Source organism: Eptatretus burgeri, chromosome 1, assembly GCF_056783735.1.
Source record: "Eptatretus burgeri isolate ZD-2024b chromosome 1, Ebu_testis_v1, whole genome shotgun sequence".
Taxonomy (NCBI): domain Eukaryota; kingdom Metazoa; phylum Chordata; class Myxini; order Myxiniformes; family Myxinidae; genus Eptatretus; species Eptatretus burgeri.
In genome coordinates, this window is record NC_140961.1 from 158,855,691 (window position 1) to 158,870,690 (window position 15,000).

At 40.0% G+C, this 15,000-nt stretch overlaps 1 protein-coding gene and 1 pseudogene across 1 annotated transcript in view; one reads left to right on the forward strand and one right to left on the reverse strand.

Annotated features, from left to right (window-relative positions):
* Positions 1-15,000, reverse strand: part of LOC147035858 (extracellular calcium-sensing receptor-like) — a 38,550-nt gene that overhangs the window by 3,881 nt on the left and 19,669 nt on the right. Inside the window, exon 7 of the mRNA XM_085847759.1 lies at positions 7,438-7,827. Coding sequence (XP_085703885.1) covers positions 7,438-7,827 — 390 coding nt within the window. The remainder of the gene's footprint in view (positions 1-7,437; positions 7,828-15,000) is intronic.
* LOC147035859 (uncharacterized) lies at positions 918-1,890 on the forward strand (annotated as a pseudogene).

A 15,000-nucleotide genomic window follows, 5' to 3' on the forward strand; every position in this document is an offset into this window, starting at 1 on the left:
GAGTCCGGGGCTAAAATGACTTTGAGAAGGGCTAGAGACACGATCTCGGGCTCCATATAGGGTTTTTGAGGACGGCGAGTTGAATAGTGTCATTTTCAACACCACCTGAGGTCATCTTCAAGGTCAAAAGGTCATATTTCAAGGTCAAATTATTGAATTTTGGTATTTTTCACCCGTTTTTTGTTTAACTCATAGAGGAAAACTTTTGTAAAGTCTATGACAAAACATGACATTGTGCACCTACTGCACCAACTTGCTGATTTCTATCATCGTTAACTAATGTATGTTTTGTTTGTTTCTCTTTCAGAAACTGTCCAACTAGTGATCTCACAGGATCTTAGAGTTGTTTCCTGCTTTGGTGACAATATGCCACGTCGTTGCAGCTGCTTTGGTTGTAGAGGAAACTATGATGGGACGCCTTATGTAAAGATCATATCCTTCCGAAAAGATCCTGAGGAGAGGGAGAGATGGATATTGGCAATGCCAAATGAGAAAGAAAGCTTGAGGTGCTTAAAGGAGATATATATTTGTAAGACACATTTCAATTGTGATTTTGTGTCAGTTAGGGGTGGCAAACGACCCAAAGGACCCCCATCAATATTTCCTGGAGTACCAAAATCAGCTTAGAAGCAGGTGACCTCAGCCCCATGCACCACATCATCTTCTACATCAGAATCAAGAGCTGAGAAGATGCAGGCAGCTGATGAGGCTGCAGACAATATCCAAGATTTCGACCACTTCTGTGCTAAAATCAGCTCCTATTTTCCTGGCTTTAACGTCATAAAAGACCAGGAAAACCTTTACCAATCAAGAACTGATGCTACTGGACAAACTGTCAAGCAGTTCTTTCATTTCCACCAACTTCACTCATCTTTTGGATTTCTATTCTTGAATAAAGTTGAGAAAGATGGCAATGAGGTGCCCAAATGACGTTATCCTTTGCAGAAGAACAGCCTGCTCTCAAAATGGTCCCAGATTAGATCCATAACTGACAAGGTAAACATCTATGAATGCACAAGCAAGGAAATTCTTCAGCTTGTGATAAGCAAGCTATGTTGGATGACTGAGGCACACGAGCTTCCTAATTTCACCTTCCTTCTGTCGCAGCTGCATCTTCTGGCAGAGAAAGACTTTGACTACGTTCTTCCTGCTATATTTGCAGATGAAGCCTTGGAAAAGTTTTTCGGCCAAGCCAGGCAAAGAAGCGGTGGAAACTTCTACATTGACGTAGTTGATATTATGGCTGCAGCTAAAATTGTAAATTTGTAAACATTCATTAAGCAAGACATTATGCCCGAATATAGTTCTTGTGTGATCGATTGTGACAAGAACTGTACAACTTCCATAAATCCAGATTAGCGAAGTGAACTCATTGACGAGATTACTCCTCAAGACACTCAGGATCTCTTGGGGTCTGACGATGCCCTTAAGCATAAAGTAGTTTCTTTGGTCGGACACCTTGTTCATAAATATAGCGATAGCGCTAGTATGGAGGAGACCATTGATAATGAAAATGGTAACGAGGTGTCATCTGAGTTTCTAGATAATTTGAATAGAGGTGGATTGAGTGTGCCGACTATGTCAACCATATTTTTTGTACATAATGCCTGTAATTAATTTGTATGACAATACTAAAATGTGTTGCCGATTTCATTTTGCTGAGCTGTTATTCTCTGTAGATGCACCTTTTGCTAGTAGTAATGCTGCATGTACTACTTTAGCTAACATTCTATTGAAAGCTCATGTCCTCAATGTAAGTGACAAAGAAAAAGCTTTGGGATGCCTCAGGAGGCAAGAAAAGCTCTCCAACTAGTGATAGACATAGACATAGTTGTAGTAGGCAAAGTGTTGTGACATGCATATAATGCTTATGTAATACGATATATGACAATAAATATCAAAGTTTGACAGCTCGACACACTTGCATCTTATTACAATCAGCCATCTCTCACCGTTTATGAGTTAGACACAAAAACGGGCAAAAAATACCAAAATTCAGTAATTTCACCTTGAAATATGAACTTTTGACCTTGAAGATGACCTCAGGTGGTATTTGAAATGACACTATTCAACCCGCCATCCTCAAGAACCCCTATATAGATCCCGAGATCGTGTCTCTAGCCCTTCTCGAAGTCATTTTGGCCCCAGACTCAAGTTAATCCTTCAGACTCAAGTTACAATTCCCGAGCATGGGAGGTTCCAGTCCTTCTCCATAGGAGTCTATGATATATATATATATATAGTATTAAAAAGAGGGATTTAGATAAAACAAATTTAATAAATAAATATTATTTATAAAATGCATTACAAATAAGCATTAAAATAATTCGTTGGTGGTTGTGAAAATACGCAGTTGAAACATTCTTGAATAATGGAACCACTTGAAAAATTATCGGAACCGGATCTGGATTTGGATTTTCACCAAAATTGAATGAATTAGTCCTTGTCACACACCAAACCTGTCCAACAAGTTTCATCCCAATCCATCCATAACCTCTTGAGATATTTTTTGAGATGCCTGGTCTTGGCTCTGGAGTTCGGGTAGTGGGCTTAGGGTCTTAGGGTCCCAAGTTTTAGTCCCGTTTCCTGCTGAATTAACACCAGGTGGGGTTGACTCAGCCTGTTATCCTTCCAAGGTCGGCAAAATGAGTACCAATGAATTGGCAATAGGACATTGCATTGGTGTTGCCCCAGACACGGTAGCAGTGGTGATGCACTGATGTTCTTATCCAGTGAAAGCATGAAATTTTGCCATCACAATAAGTGGATTAAAAAAACAATAAAAAAACCACTCTACTTCTTTACTCTCAGGCTATGGCACCTGTTCCTATCACTGTCTCCTCTGCTGAATAATTCTTCTGTACTTATTTTTTCTAAACCCTTCATCATCTTTAACATCTCCATCAAATCACCACGGAAGCACATCCTTTCCTGTGTATACAGCTCTGTCTCCTTCAGCTGCTCCGCATAGCTGAGTCTAGCTCGGCTCAGAATAAATCAAGTGGCCTTGTGCTGAACCCTCTCTGGCAGCTATGTTCTTCCTAAGTTCTGGTGAGCAAAACTCAATTTTCCACATTTATTACGTGCTCATTACTTTTGTGGTTGTGTTGTCAGATTACCATATCTACCTCAATATTCCATGTCTACTCATCTCACTCACTTCCATTGTTATGTCCCTACTCATACATAACTTACTTTTACCCCCTGTGTTAATTTATTTCTAATTATCATTCTCCAGAAATATGAATGACCTCCGTGACATCACCTCCATATCAAAGAAACTCTCTCTCATTGAACTTTTCAAAAAACATAATTCTATTCTAAATCAATTTTTTTTTCAATTTAGACAGGTGTCAAGACTCAATGAGGAGCATAATTGCAGAGAGTGAATGGTTAAATAAATATTATGGTGAAGAAAAAACAGAGAAAAACAGAAAACAAGGTAAAAAGACATAAAATGTCATGGCCCCCATTGTTTTAGTAATTTTGCTGTACCTGGAGTTAAAGGGTCAACCCATATTTATTTACAACTAAAATGGCCATCAGTCTAACAGTCGGCCATCTTTGATCAGATCACAAAGTAAGGTGAGATGGATGTGTATGCTATCATGTGCTGTGTATGTGCCGAGTTGGAACAAAATCGGACCATGCATATCTGAGAAATTATTGGAGGCACATTTAAGTAACAAAATGGTTGCAAGTCGGCAACCTTGGATCCCATCTCAAAAAAAATAAATAAATGTTTGCTAGTCGGCTATCTTGGATCCCATCTCAAATATTTTTTTGAAAAAATGACGTGCATATGTAAGCCATCATTCATTATTTATGTGCCAAGTTTAAACAACATCGGAAGATGCAAGTCCAAGAAATGGTTGAGGACGTGTTCAACATTAGGTTTTTCATCACCGAAGGTATTACGTTTTCGGGTTGTCCGTCCGTCCATGCGTCCATGCAAATTTTCTGTTTTCTCTGCAACCGCTTCTCCGATTGACACAAAATTTTCACCATAGATGCGAATACTTATGTATAATATTTTTTAATGATAATTAGGACATCATATGTCATGTGGAGTGGCAGCCATGTTGGAAAAAAAAACAGAAAAACTTTGGACTTCTATCTCCTAAACTGCAACATGGAAAAAAAAATTGAAACTTCACACCTGGCAACTATGCATTGGGAATAAGGGTGATTTGACAAAGACGTCATTGGTGAAGTGTTATCCCGGTCAAAATTAGACACGTAGAATGCTGCATTTGATGAGTATGAAAATTTGTGAGTTTCATCGAGGGATAGATTGGTTGAGAGAAAAAAAAAAATTATGACACCATCTGTCATGTGGTTTGCCAGCCATTTTTTTTTTAAGGAAAAATCTTCTTCTTCAGAACCACTTTAAAGATCGAAGCAAAACTTCACATAAATTATCAACAAGCCATGTTACATAAAGTTTGGCCATTATGTCAGAGGTCACATGGTCTGGCAGCCATCTTGGATTTACCCTAAAACCTACAAAAATCTTCTTCCCAAGAATGGCTGGACATATTGATGGGAAACTTCACACAGCTATTCAACAAACCTTGGTGATACTCGGGTGATAAAGAATAATTGATATTTTACATGGTTCAGTTGCCACATTGGATTGGAGAAAAAAATATTAAATAATGTTTTCTCTGGAACCGCTTATCCGATTGAAGCAAAATTTACCAATCATCATGTAACACTGTTGGTGCATATAGAGTGGAAATTATGACATTATGGGCCACGTGATGTGGCAGCCATATTGGGTAAAAAACGAACGTTATCCTATCAAAACGAATCTTCACCCATGTGATCTGCTACCACATATTGGGCAGAGTCCAAATTTTCAGTGCCATAGGTCACGTGGTTTGGCAGCCATGTCAGTTTGAAAACTCAAAATAAAAAACCTTTTTTTCCAAAACCACTTCACGGATCGATTTGAAACATATTGCTTTACATGGAGAAAGGGCAGTTGATCATCATGGCGAAGTCTCACATTGAAAGGCGAAGTGGTTTCAGAGAGATACATATTTTTAATATGATCGACTCGGCAGTGGGAATATTGATTGATAATTTCAACATCGTCGGTCACATGGTCTCACAGCCATGTGGGACAAAAAATATTATCTGATCAACGCAAAACTCCAAAGACGTGATCAGCCACCCATTCTGAATTTGATTTGACAAAGAGAATGTCATGGATGAGGTGTCCGATCAATGCGGGGTTCTATCGAAGCGGGGCAGCATGTTTTGTTTTTTTTCCGCCATATAAATTTCACAAAATTTTCAGCATGGATGTGATTACTCATGTGGAATGTTTTTGTGATGACTATTAAGTCATAGATCACGTGGTGTGGCAGCCATGTTGGAAAAAAGGAAAAAACTTTGGATTTCTGTATCTCTGAAACAGCTACATGGAAAAAATTGAAACTTGGCCCATGTGAAGTACTCCTTATGGGAAAGAAGTTTGATATTATTTGATGATGTCATACGTGGCTTCGTTATGACATCAAAATTTCATGTCAAACACTTAATCCAATCAGTATAAAATATTTTGAGGTTCATCGAGGGAAAAATTGTAATTGCCAAAAAAAATGTATGACATCATCAGTCATGGGTTCGGCAGCCATGTTTTTTTTTTAACGGAAAAATCTTCTCTAGAACCGCTTGAAAGATCGAAGTGAAACTGCACATCAATGTTCAATTAGCCGTGGTGCATAAAGTTTAATAATTATGACGTCAAAGGTCACATGGTCTGGCAGCCATCTTGGATTTACCCGAAAACCTTAAAAAATCATCTCTGTAACTGCAAAACCGATCAATGCAAAACTTTGCAGGTATGATCGCCCATCCATGAGGATAATTTTTTTTTCCACCGATGATGTCATAGGTCACATGGTTTGGCAGCTGTGATATTTTATCGAAGAAACATTTGAAAATCTTATTCTCCAGAATGGCTTGACAGATTGAGTGAAGCTTCACTTACATGTTCCACAATATTTGGGGATACTAGGATGTTCACAAATAATTAATGTCACATGGTATGGCAGCCATATTGGTTTGGATGAAATTCTTTTAAAAAACAACAAAAAAAAAAACTTCCTCTTGAACCGCTTCATCAATCAATGTGAAATGCCAGTGATGATCCAGTAGACATGTGGAATATAAGTTTTAAATTTCAACCTGATAGGATGCATGGACTGGCAGCCATAATTATTAAATGTTTAAAATCTGGGTTCAGGTCTTTAAATCAAACTTGGACTAAGTATGTATAATGATATAATAATGTGAGTAGAGGTATATCTGTCGACATCGCGATGTTGAACATTGCCATTCCAGTTTACAACTAAAATGGCCGCCAGTCGGCCATCATTCATCGCATCGCGAAACTAAATGATGTGCGTATGTATAACATCATGTGTTATTTTTTTTCCAAGTATGAATAAAATTGGTAAATACATATCTGAGGAATGGATGCAGACGGATGCACACATGCACACGAAAATTGACACCAAATCCATCAGCCCCCATTTCGGACAAAGTCCAATGAGTGCAAATAACATACAGATGCACTGTTGCACGAGAAGAGGTGTAATCGGTAAAGGGAAGGTTAACAGTCTCAGCTGGCATTGCAAACATCAGTAGTTGAAATAGGAAAGGCAAGGAGACGATGAGGGTGCCTTGAGAAGATTTTTTTTTTTTCTGTATACAATGTTGAGGCTCGTATGAGAGCGAACACACAATGCACAGCAAAGGGGGTATTAGACAAGAGGGGTGGGAGAGGGAAGGACAAAACAGTGGGGAACAGAGACAGTAGGAGATCTGTGGAAGGAAGAGGGATGGGGTGGGGAACATGTGGAATACAAGATAGACATTACAGGGACTTTCAGGAAGGAAAGCAGGGGAATTGAAGGAAGTGGGCTTGGGTGGATTATCGGGGGGTAGAAAAGATCGAGGATTTGGATGGGGGAAGATAAGAGGTGGTGGTGAATGGCTGTTTTGAAGGCCTGGAGGGAAGAATGCGATTGAACAGAGTGAGGGAGTTTATTCCAAAGGCGGAAAAAGAAGAGGAATGAAAGAGGAAAGCTGATCAGTGATTGGTGATTTTGGTCGTTTTACCAGAAGGAGAATGTTGGCGGACCTTGAGCTCCCTGCAGAAATATGGGGAGGCATATCATAGATAGAGCAGAGGAGCGAGACCAGAGAGGAGACAGTAGAAGACAGAAAGACCACTGACCTGCCTGCGGTGAGAGAGTGGAGGCCCAAAGACTCAGCCTGAAATGGGAAATACCAATGAATAAATATTTTTGTGCCAAGTATGAATAAAATTGGTTTATGCAAAATTGTTAGATAAAAAAAAAACGAGACATATCACAAAGCAAATGGAAAAAATACTGGTTGTTGCTAAAAATGAATCTTTACCTTTTACCTCATGGATTTCTTGGACAGTCATATCAAGAATGCAAATGACACATAGAGTGAGGAAAATGAGAGTGAAAGCCACTCTCACCTGGCATACTAAATCGATTGGTTTTCCCAAGAAAAGGGAACTTCCTGAAAAACATCCAGCCACAGATACAAGTAGTGAAACACTCACTGCAGTGTTTACTTTGCTCTTCTCCATGAACGTTTGATACTTACATCGTAATATTATAATCATAATTGTCAACAAAACACCAAGTATATTTATGGCCAAAATTGCAAGTGTGAGTGGTTCTGACATTTCCAAGTATTCCACATCCATGGGCACACAGTCGTTGTGCTGTTCATTTGACCAAAAGTATTTCGGACAAATATGACAATCCTGGGAATCTTTTATGAGAAAACAAGAAAATTATATGTGAGGAATGCAGCACAAGGAGGCATGCCAATACAGCCCCTTCATTGATCCCAATAAGGCTAAACAAACTTCAATGGAATGGATGTTTTTGCAACAATAATGTGAACAAACAGTGAAAGATTCGTAATTAGAAGGGCACTCGGTAGAACACATGCCTCCACCCCATAATGCCTGATCCATGACAATATATCGGGCCCAGTATGTTTTTGAAATATCACGCCATACATCGTTTTTTAGCACAATCTCTCAATGGTGAAGAATCACATTTAAAATTAAATCATTCTTGTATCCAGATGCGGATCTTCACCAAAATTGAAACAATTCATTGTGGTCACACATCCATCCTGTCCACCAAGTTTCTTACAAATCCGCCCACAACTTTTTGAGATATCATGCTATATATCGGTTTAGCACGATCTCTCAATAGTGACGAATCACTTAAAAAAGAAATTTATCAGATCCGGATCCAGATTCAGATCTTCAACAAAATCGAATCAATTATTCCTTGTTGCACACCCTATGTGTCCACCTCGTTTCATCCGAAACCGCCCACAACTTTATGAGATGTTGTGATATATATATATATATATATATATATATATATATATATATATATATATATATATATATATATATATATCGCTTTTTGCGCCCACGAAAATCCACAAATACACGGAGCACAGGGCCGCGAATGTCGAAGCAGGTTGCATTTTGTAAACAGCGAATATGCAGGGTCCGCGAACGGCTGGGTCCAACAGTATATCCCGTTTTTGGCCCCATCTCTCAATGGTGAAAATCACTTAAAAAAATTCTCGTAGCCACATCCGGATGCAGATCTTCACCAAAATCTAGAGTTCAGCGTTGTCATACAACAAACCTGTCTGCAAAATTTCATCCAGATTCATCCACAACTTTTTGAGATATCCTGTACACAACAAACAGACAAACAAATGAAAAATCACTCATGGAGTGACAACTTGGCAAAACAGAATGGCACTCCATAGAGAACATACCTCTGCCAGGCTGAATACTTTACATTTTTTATGCCACTGATAGGTCGGATCTGATTCCAGACCTGAACCAAAATCGAATTCGCTTGTTCTTGTCACCGAACCAACTCTTCCACCTCGTTTTGTCAGAAGTCGTCAACAACTTTTAGAGATAACATGTGATACATAGATTTTGGCCACAACTCTCAATGGTAAAGAATCACCTGAAAAAATTCTCGAATCCAGATTCGGATTCAGATCTTCACCAAAATAAAATCAATAAGTCCTTGTCATACACCCAACCTGTCTAGGTTTCATTCGAATCCATCCACAACTTCTTGAGTTTTCATGCAATATCGTTAAAAGCCCCATCTCTCAATGGTGAAGAATCACCTAAAAAAATTCTCATATCCAGATCTGGATTCAGATCTTTACCATAATTGAATCAATTCTTCCTATTGGGACTCCCAATCTGTCCACCAAGTTTTGAGTGACTCCATCTATAACCTTTTGAGATATCTTTCGTTTTGTCCCCATGTCTCAATAGTAAAGAATCACCTGAAAAATTCTCGAATCCGAATCCAGATTCAGATCTTCACCCAAATCAAAACAATTCGTCCTTTTCACACACTCAACCTGACCACAAAGTTTCATTCGAATTCGTCCACACCTTTTTGAGATATACAATGTCTTTTTGTACACGGTTCACCTTTTTATATTTTTTTATTTTTCCTCACATGTCAATGGTGACGAATCAGTTAAAAATTAAATAATTTTTTATCAAGATATAGATTCCGATCTTCACCAAAATTGAAACAATTCTTCCTCGTGGAACTCCCAATTTTTCCAGCAAGTTTTGTGTGAATCTTGCTGTAACCTTTTGAGATATTGTGCGACATATAGGTTTTTGCCTGATCTCTCAATGGTGGAGAATCCACAAATAATTCTCAGATCAGGATCTGGATTCGGATGTTCACCAAAATTTTGCATTGCCGTCTTTGTCCGGTCACCTTTTTTTATGTTGAATGCTTCAGTCACGAACTAAATAGTCCTCATCCAGGGCAAGCCTTAAATAAAAGAACTACATTAACAAAAAAGTAAAGAAAGTGAGAATAGCCTGAGTTTTTGAGAAAGTTAAAAAATAAATTCAAAACGATTGCTTGAAAACTGTGGCCAAAAATTGTGTGACAAACAGACAAACAGACAGACAGACAGACGCTACAGACCAATATATTTGGCAAAAAATTTTTTCGCCAAGTAACAAACATACAGAAAGGGGTGAAAACATAACCTCCTTCACCTTCGGTGGTGGAGGTAATAAGTACTGCATTGGAGTCATCAGAAGGAACCCAAACAAGCAAAAAGCAAAGACAAAGTCATCAGGAGGAACCTGGATAGGACTACGGTTTCATCTGCTACTCCTCCACCCCCAAACCCATCCAAGTGCAGCCAAGTGAGCCTTAGTAAAAGAAGAAAAAGAAAAAAATCAAAACAATGCAGATTCAAAAAAATTAAATAATTCTGGGTGCCAGACTATGTGTCCGATTAGGTTAAAAATTAAAAAAATTCATTCCCCATCACTAATAGGTCATAATTGTGAAGTTTCACGTCGATTTATGCAGCAGTTCAAGAGATAACTTCATTTTTTTTTACTTCAATCCATATGGCCGCCAAACAACGTGACTGATCAATTATTCATGAACACACTGGAATCCCCAAGACTTGGGGAACATGTGTGTGAAGCTTCCATTCGATCTGTGCAGCCACTCTGGGAGAATGTGTATAAAGGTTTCAGGGTAAATCCAATATGGCTGTCAAACTATGTGGCCAATGGCATCATCGATGGGAACGTTTTCTTCCTCATAAATAGGCAGTCATACCTTTAAAGTTTCTCCTCAATCTGTTCAGCCATTTCCAAGAAGAATATTTTTGAATGTTTCTTTTCTAAAGAAATATGGCTGGCGAACCACTTGACCGATGATGTCATCAATTTTTTTTCTGTTGAACAATTTATCCCAAGATGACCCTCAAAAATTTTCAGACTGTTCAGATGTAGTGTTCTACAGATGCAAATATGATGTCATAAAAAAATCATACTTATTCCCCATGCAGAGTACTTGCCATGTGCTAAGTTTCATTATTTTCAATAGTGCAGTATCAGAGATACAGAGGTCCAAAGATTTCCTTTTTTCCAATATGGTGACATATCATGTGACCTATGACATCATAATTATAATTAAAGCATTACACATGACTAGTTGCTACTATGGTGAAAATTTTGTGTCAATTCGACAAGCGGTTGTGGAGAGAAACCATACTCAAGTTCTGCGTGGACAAACAGACAGATAGACAGACAGACAGAAAAACGGAACCAAATTCAAGACCCTCTCCTCTGGTGAGTATAGTGAGGAAGCATCTGTGGAAGAAATAATTGGTTCACGAGTCAGTAAGTGACCACTATATTCGTTATGGGTGTATGTCTGTCTATCTGTCTGTCTGTCTGTCCCGAGCATAGCTCCGTGGGTTTTGATCCGATCCAGATAAAATTTGGGTGGGAGGTTAATAATATAATTTAGTTGTCTTTTCCTGAGAATGAGCATGCTGCGCCCATTATGGGCAGAGCCATGCCCAAAAAACATGTGTTTTTAGGGGGTAGCCAGTTTCAAGTTACATCTTCTCCGAGGGGGTTTGTCGAATCTGGCAGGGGTTTCGGTATTTGGTTAGACCAATGGCACCTGCATTTTTCATTTTTGTCCCAACGTCAAGGTCACAAGGTCACGAACTTATAAAATGTCCAAAAAAAATCAATAAATTGGGCATCGAGCTCCATGGGTTTTCAACTGTTTCGAATGAAAGTTGGTATGCAAGTAGTGCTCTTCGAGTACTACAACTTTCATCATTTACGTTTTTCCCGATTCCCGCCATAAAAAAAATAAAATAGGCGAACTACGTTTAGGATTTCGCAATTTGTGGTCGATTTGTAGTGCTCTTCGATTATTACAACTTTCATCATTTACGTTTTTCCCCGATTCCCACCAGTTTGCCTGTGGCGTCCCCTCAAAGGTCAAAAAATAAAAAAGGTGAACTGTGTACATTGCTCGTGAACCATCGCCGTCTCCAGCCTTGTATTAATTAAAATCATGTATTCCCAATTTCGTTATCCTTTGTTTTTAACAGCAAAGAAGGTGTTATTTTGGTACTGGAATCAAATTGACCATCATTAAAATCTCTTTTTACAGTCTTTTGATCTCCATAGTGATGTAGATGATATGCAAGCAAGACAAAATGGTATCTCACTAAAGCTTACGTGCTTTATCTCATTGAAATATGAATCCAAATTAGTATTTCCAATGTTTAAATGAAACTTCTCTGCTGCTGGCGCCAATTGCCTGATGGTAATGAAATAACTCCCAAAAGGCGATTGCAATGGATGCCTTGTTGTCCAAGGACGATTATATGACAGCATAAAATGGAATGTCGTATTTTGAGAATCTGGTTACTTACTGGTGAACGGAAGGTATGATCAGAGTAATAGGCGTGTGTCTCCATTCACTCGGCCTCTTCATATTTTGTGTTAACTATGTTGTTACCCTCGACTTATGATGGCCGGCCTCGTATTCCCATACTGCAATCATGACCTGAGCATGTCGATCACCCCTTCTCTCCCAAAGTGGCCATGTCTGCAGTTCCCTTTCTCACTCTCGCAGGTCCCCCATTCACCCTTGCCAGACGTTTAGCTCTCCCATGCCTTTTGCTGTCCAGATTAGTATAAAAACATTTTATCTATGCATTTTGAGCAGAAAGAAGATCGTGTTTGCTATTGCTCGTCTTGTTATCCTTTTTCCCAAGCACTTGTTTGGTTTTATTTGTAATTTGATGGTGCTGTTAATAAATGGTTTACAGACTCCGAAAGAGAAGAAATGAAAATTTTCCACACATCCCAAAATGCAAAGCACATCCACATCCACTTTCTACTCAAAATAAACTTGATGAAAACATCAACTGAAAAAAGATATATCCAAGCAGGGTGTCCTTTACTGAGTTCTCCTCGTCGAAGTCTCACCTCAAATTGGCAATGTCTCACTTCAAATGAGTGTGCATTGGTAGAAACGGGACTTCAGTAAGAGAAAATAACACCCATTGCTTCGATGAAAGTAATATGAAAAGGGGGGTGGAGAAAAAGAGGGGTGGAAGAGAGAGAGCGGGGAGAGTGATGAGGTGGAGGGGAATGGAGAGAGAGGAGGGAGGGGGAGGGATTAGGTGTGGGAGAGCGAACAGTGTGAGGTGAGAAGGAGGGAAGGCAGACGTGCGGTGGAGGTTTAATTATGATTGATACCGTTTCATCAAATTGATTCTGCATAGAATGGCAGTTTAGATGGAAAAATTATAATGTCAGAAATCCATTTTCTGACATTCATACTATAAAGACGGTCTGGAGAAAAAGTCATGCCCAAACAAAAATAACACCTGGACGCGTCCAGAGCCAAGCTTTCTGGAGACCAACACCACCCCAACATGTCAGGAGTCAAGCTGGCCAGAGACAAACACCAGCCAGATATGTCCAGAGACAGAGAGACAGACAGACAGAGATAGGGAGAGAAAGAGAGAGACAAGATTTTGGAGGAGTGTGATGCACTGTATTGAGCAAGAATGGGACAACGAGAGAGAGAGAGAGAGAGAGAGAGAGAGAGAGAGAGAGAGAGAGAGAGAGAGAGAGAGAGAGAGAGAGAGAGAGAGAGAGAGAGAGAGAGAGAGAGAGAGAGAGAGAGAGAGAGAGAGAGAGAGAGAGAGAGAGAGAGAGAGAGAGAGAGAGAGAGAGAGAGAGAGAGAGAGAGAGAGAGAGAGAGAGAGAGAGAGAGAGAGAGAGAGAGAGAGAGAGAGAGAGAGAGAGATACAGAGAGACAGAGAGACAGAGAGACAGACAGACAGACAGACAGACGCACAGAGAGAGAGAGAGAGAGAGAGAGAGAGAGAGAGAGAGAGAGAGAGAGAGAGAGAGAGAGAGAGAGAGAGAGAGAGAGAGAGAGACAGACAGACAGACAGACAGAGAAAGAAAGAGGGGTGGGTGAAGGGGAGTTAGCAGAGAAAATATGTAATGCTTTCTGAACAAAACATACACACAAACACATGTGTGCTTGGCCGACATCGGCAATTTTTCTGGGATCGGCAGGTTGGAGTCAGTGTGATTACTAATTGCAGTACTTACTGTATAGAACTCAGAAACCTTGAGTCGCTTTCAAACAACATTACATTTCTATAGACGTTTCATGGGTATGTTCACAAACATTATTATTGATAAACAGATGTGTGTAATGGGTGGAAAATAAAAATTTGGCTTGATAGTTCAGAAAACATGTTAATACAGCAAACGGTTCAGAAATCAGTTGATGGAGCATGTTGGAGCACCAATTGCCCAAGGTGATGGAGCAGGAAACATTCACCCTGGGTTACGGAGCGTGAACCCCTCGCCAAGGGTCAGGTCAGGTCAGGTCATGTATGGGAGAATGCGCCAGAGCAGCGCGTAGCTGCGTCGTCTTTCCACTGATACTCCAGGGGCCTCCGTCTGGGCATCCCCCAGGCAGATTCCTGGCCCATACAAATCTCCTTGAGATGCTGAGCAACGTGCTACAACCATAAGGCACATGGTCAGCCTATTGACCTCCTCCACTCATGAGGCTTCCTCGCTGAGGGAATCTGGTGAGCCGGATCAGCACCAGTAAAATGAGCCACATGTCCATACAGCTGCAGTTGATGCTCATGGACTATGCAGGTAAGAAATGTCATTTGAGTATCTCTCAGCAGCCGCTCGTTGGACACAAAGTCTGACCAGCAGTAGCCAAGTATTCTCCGATGAGACCTGGTACCAAATGAATGAAGTCTCCATCTCAGATCCCTGGTCAGAGTCCAAGTCTCACATCCATAGTGCAAGACTGGAAGCACCAAGGACCTGAAGACTCCGACTTTTGTCCGCTCACACAGTTACCGGTAGCACCACATCACATGATACAGTGAATCCATGACTCCCCAGGCACGACCCAAATGTATGTTGACCTCTGGCTCACAGCTAGCTGAGACATGAATATTTCTGCAAAGGAAAGTCCACCTTTCTGTGACCTCAATCTCCTCACCACAAACAGGTAAATACAAGATAGCAGC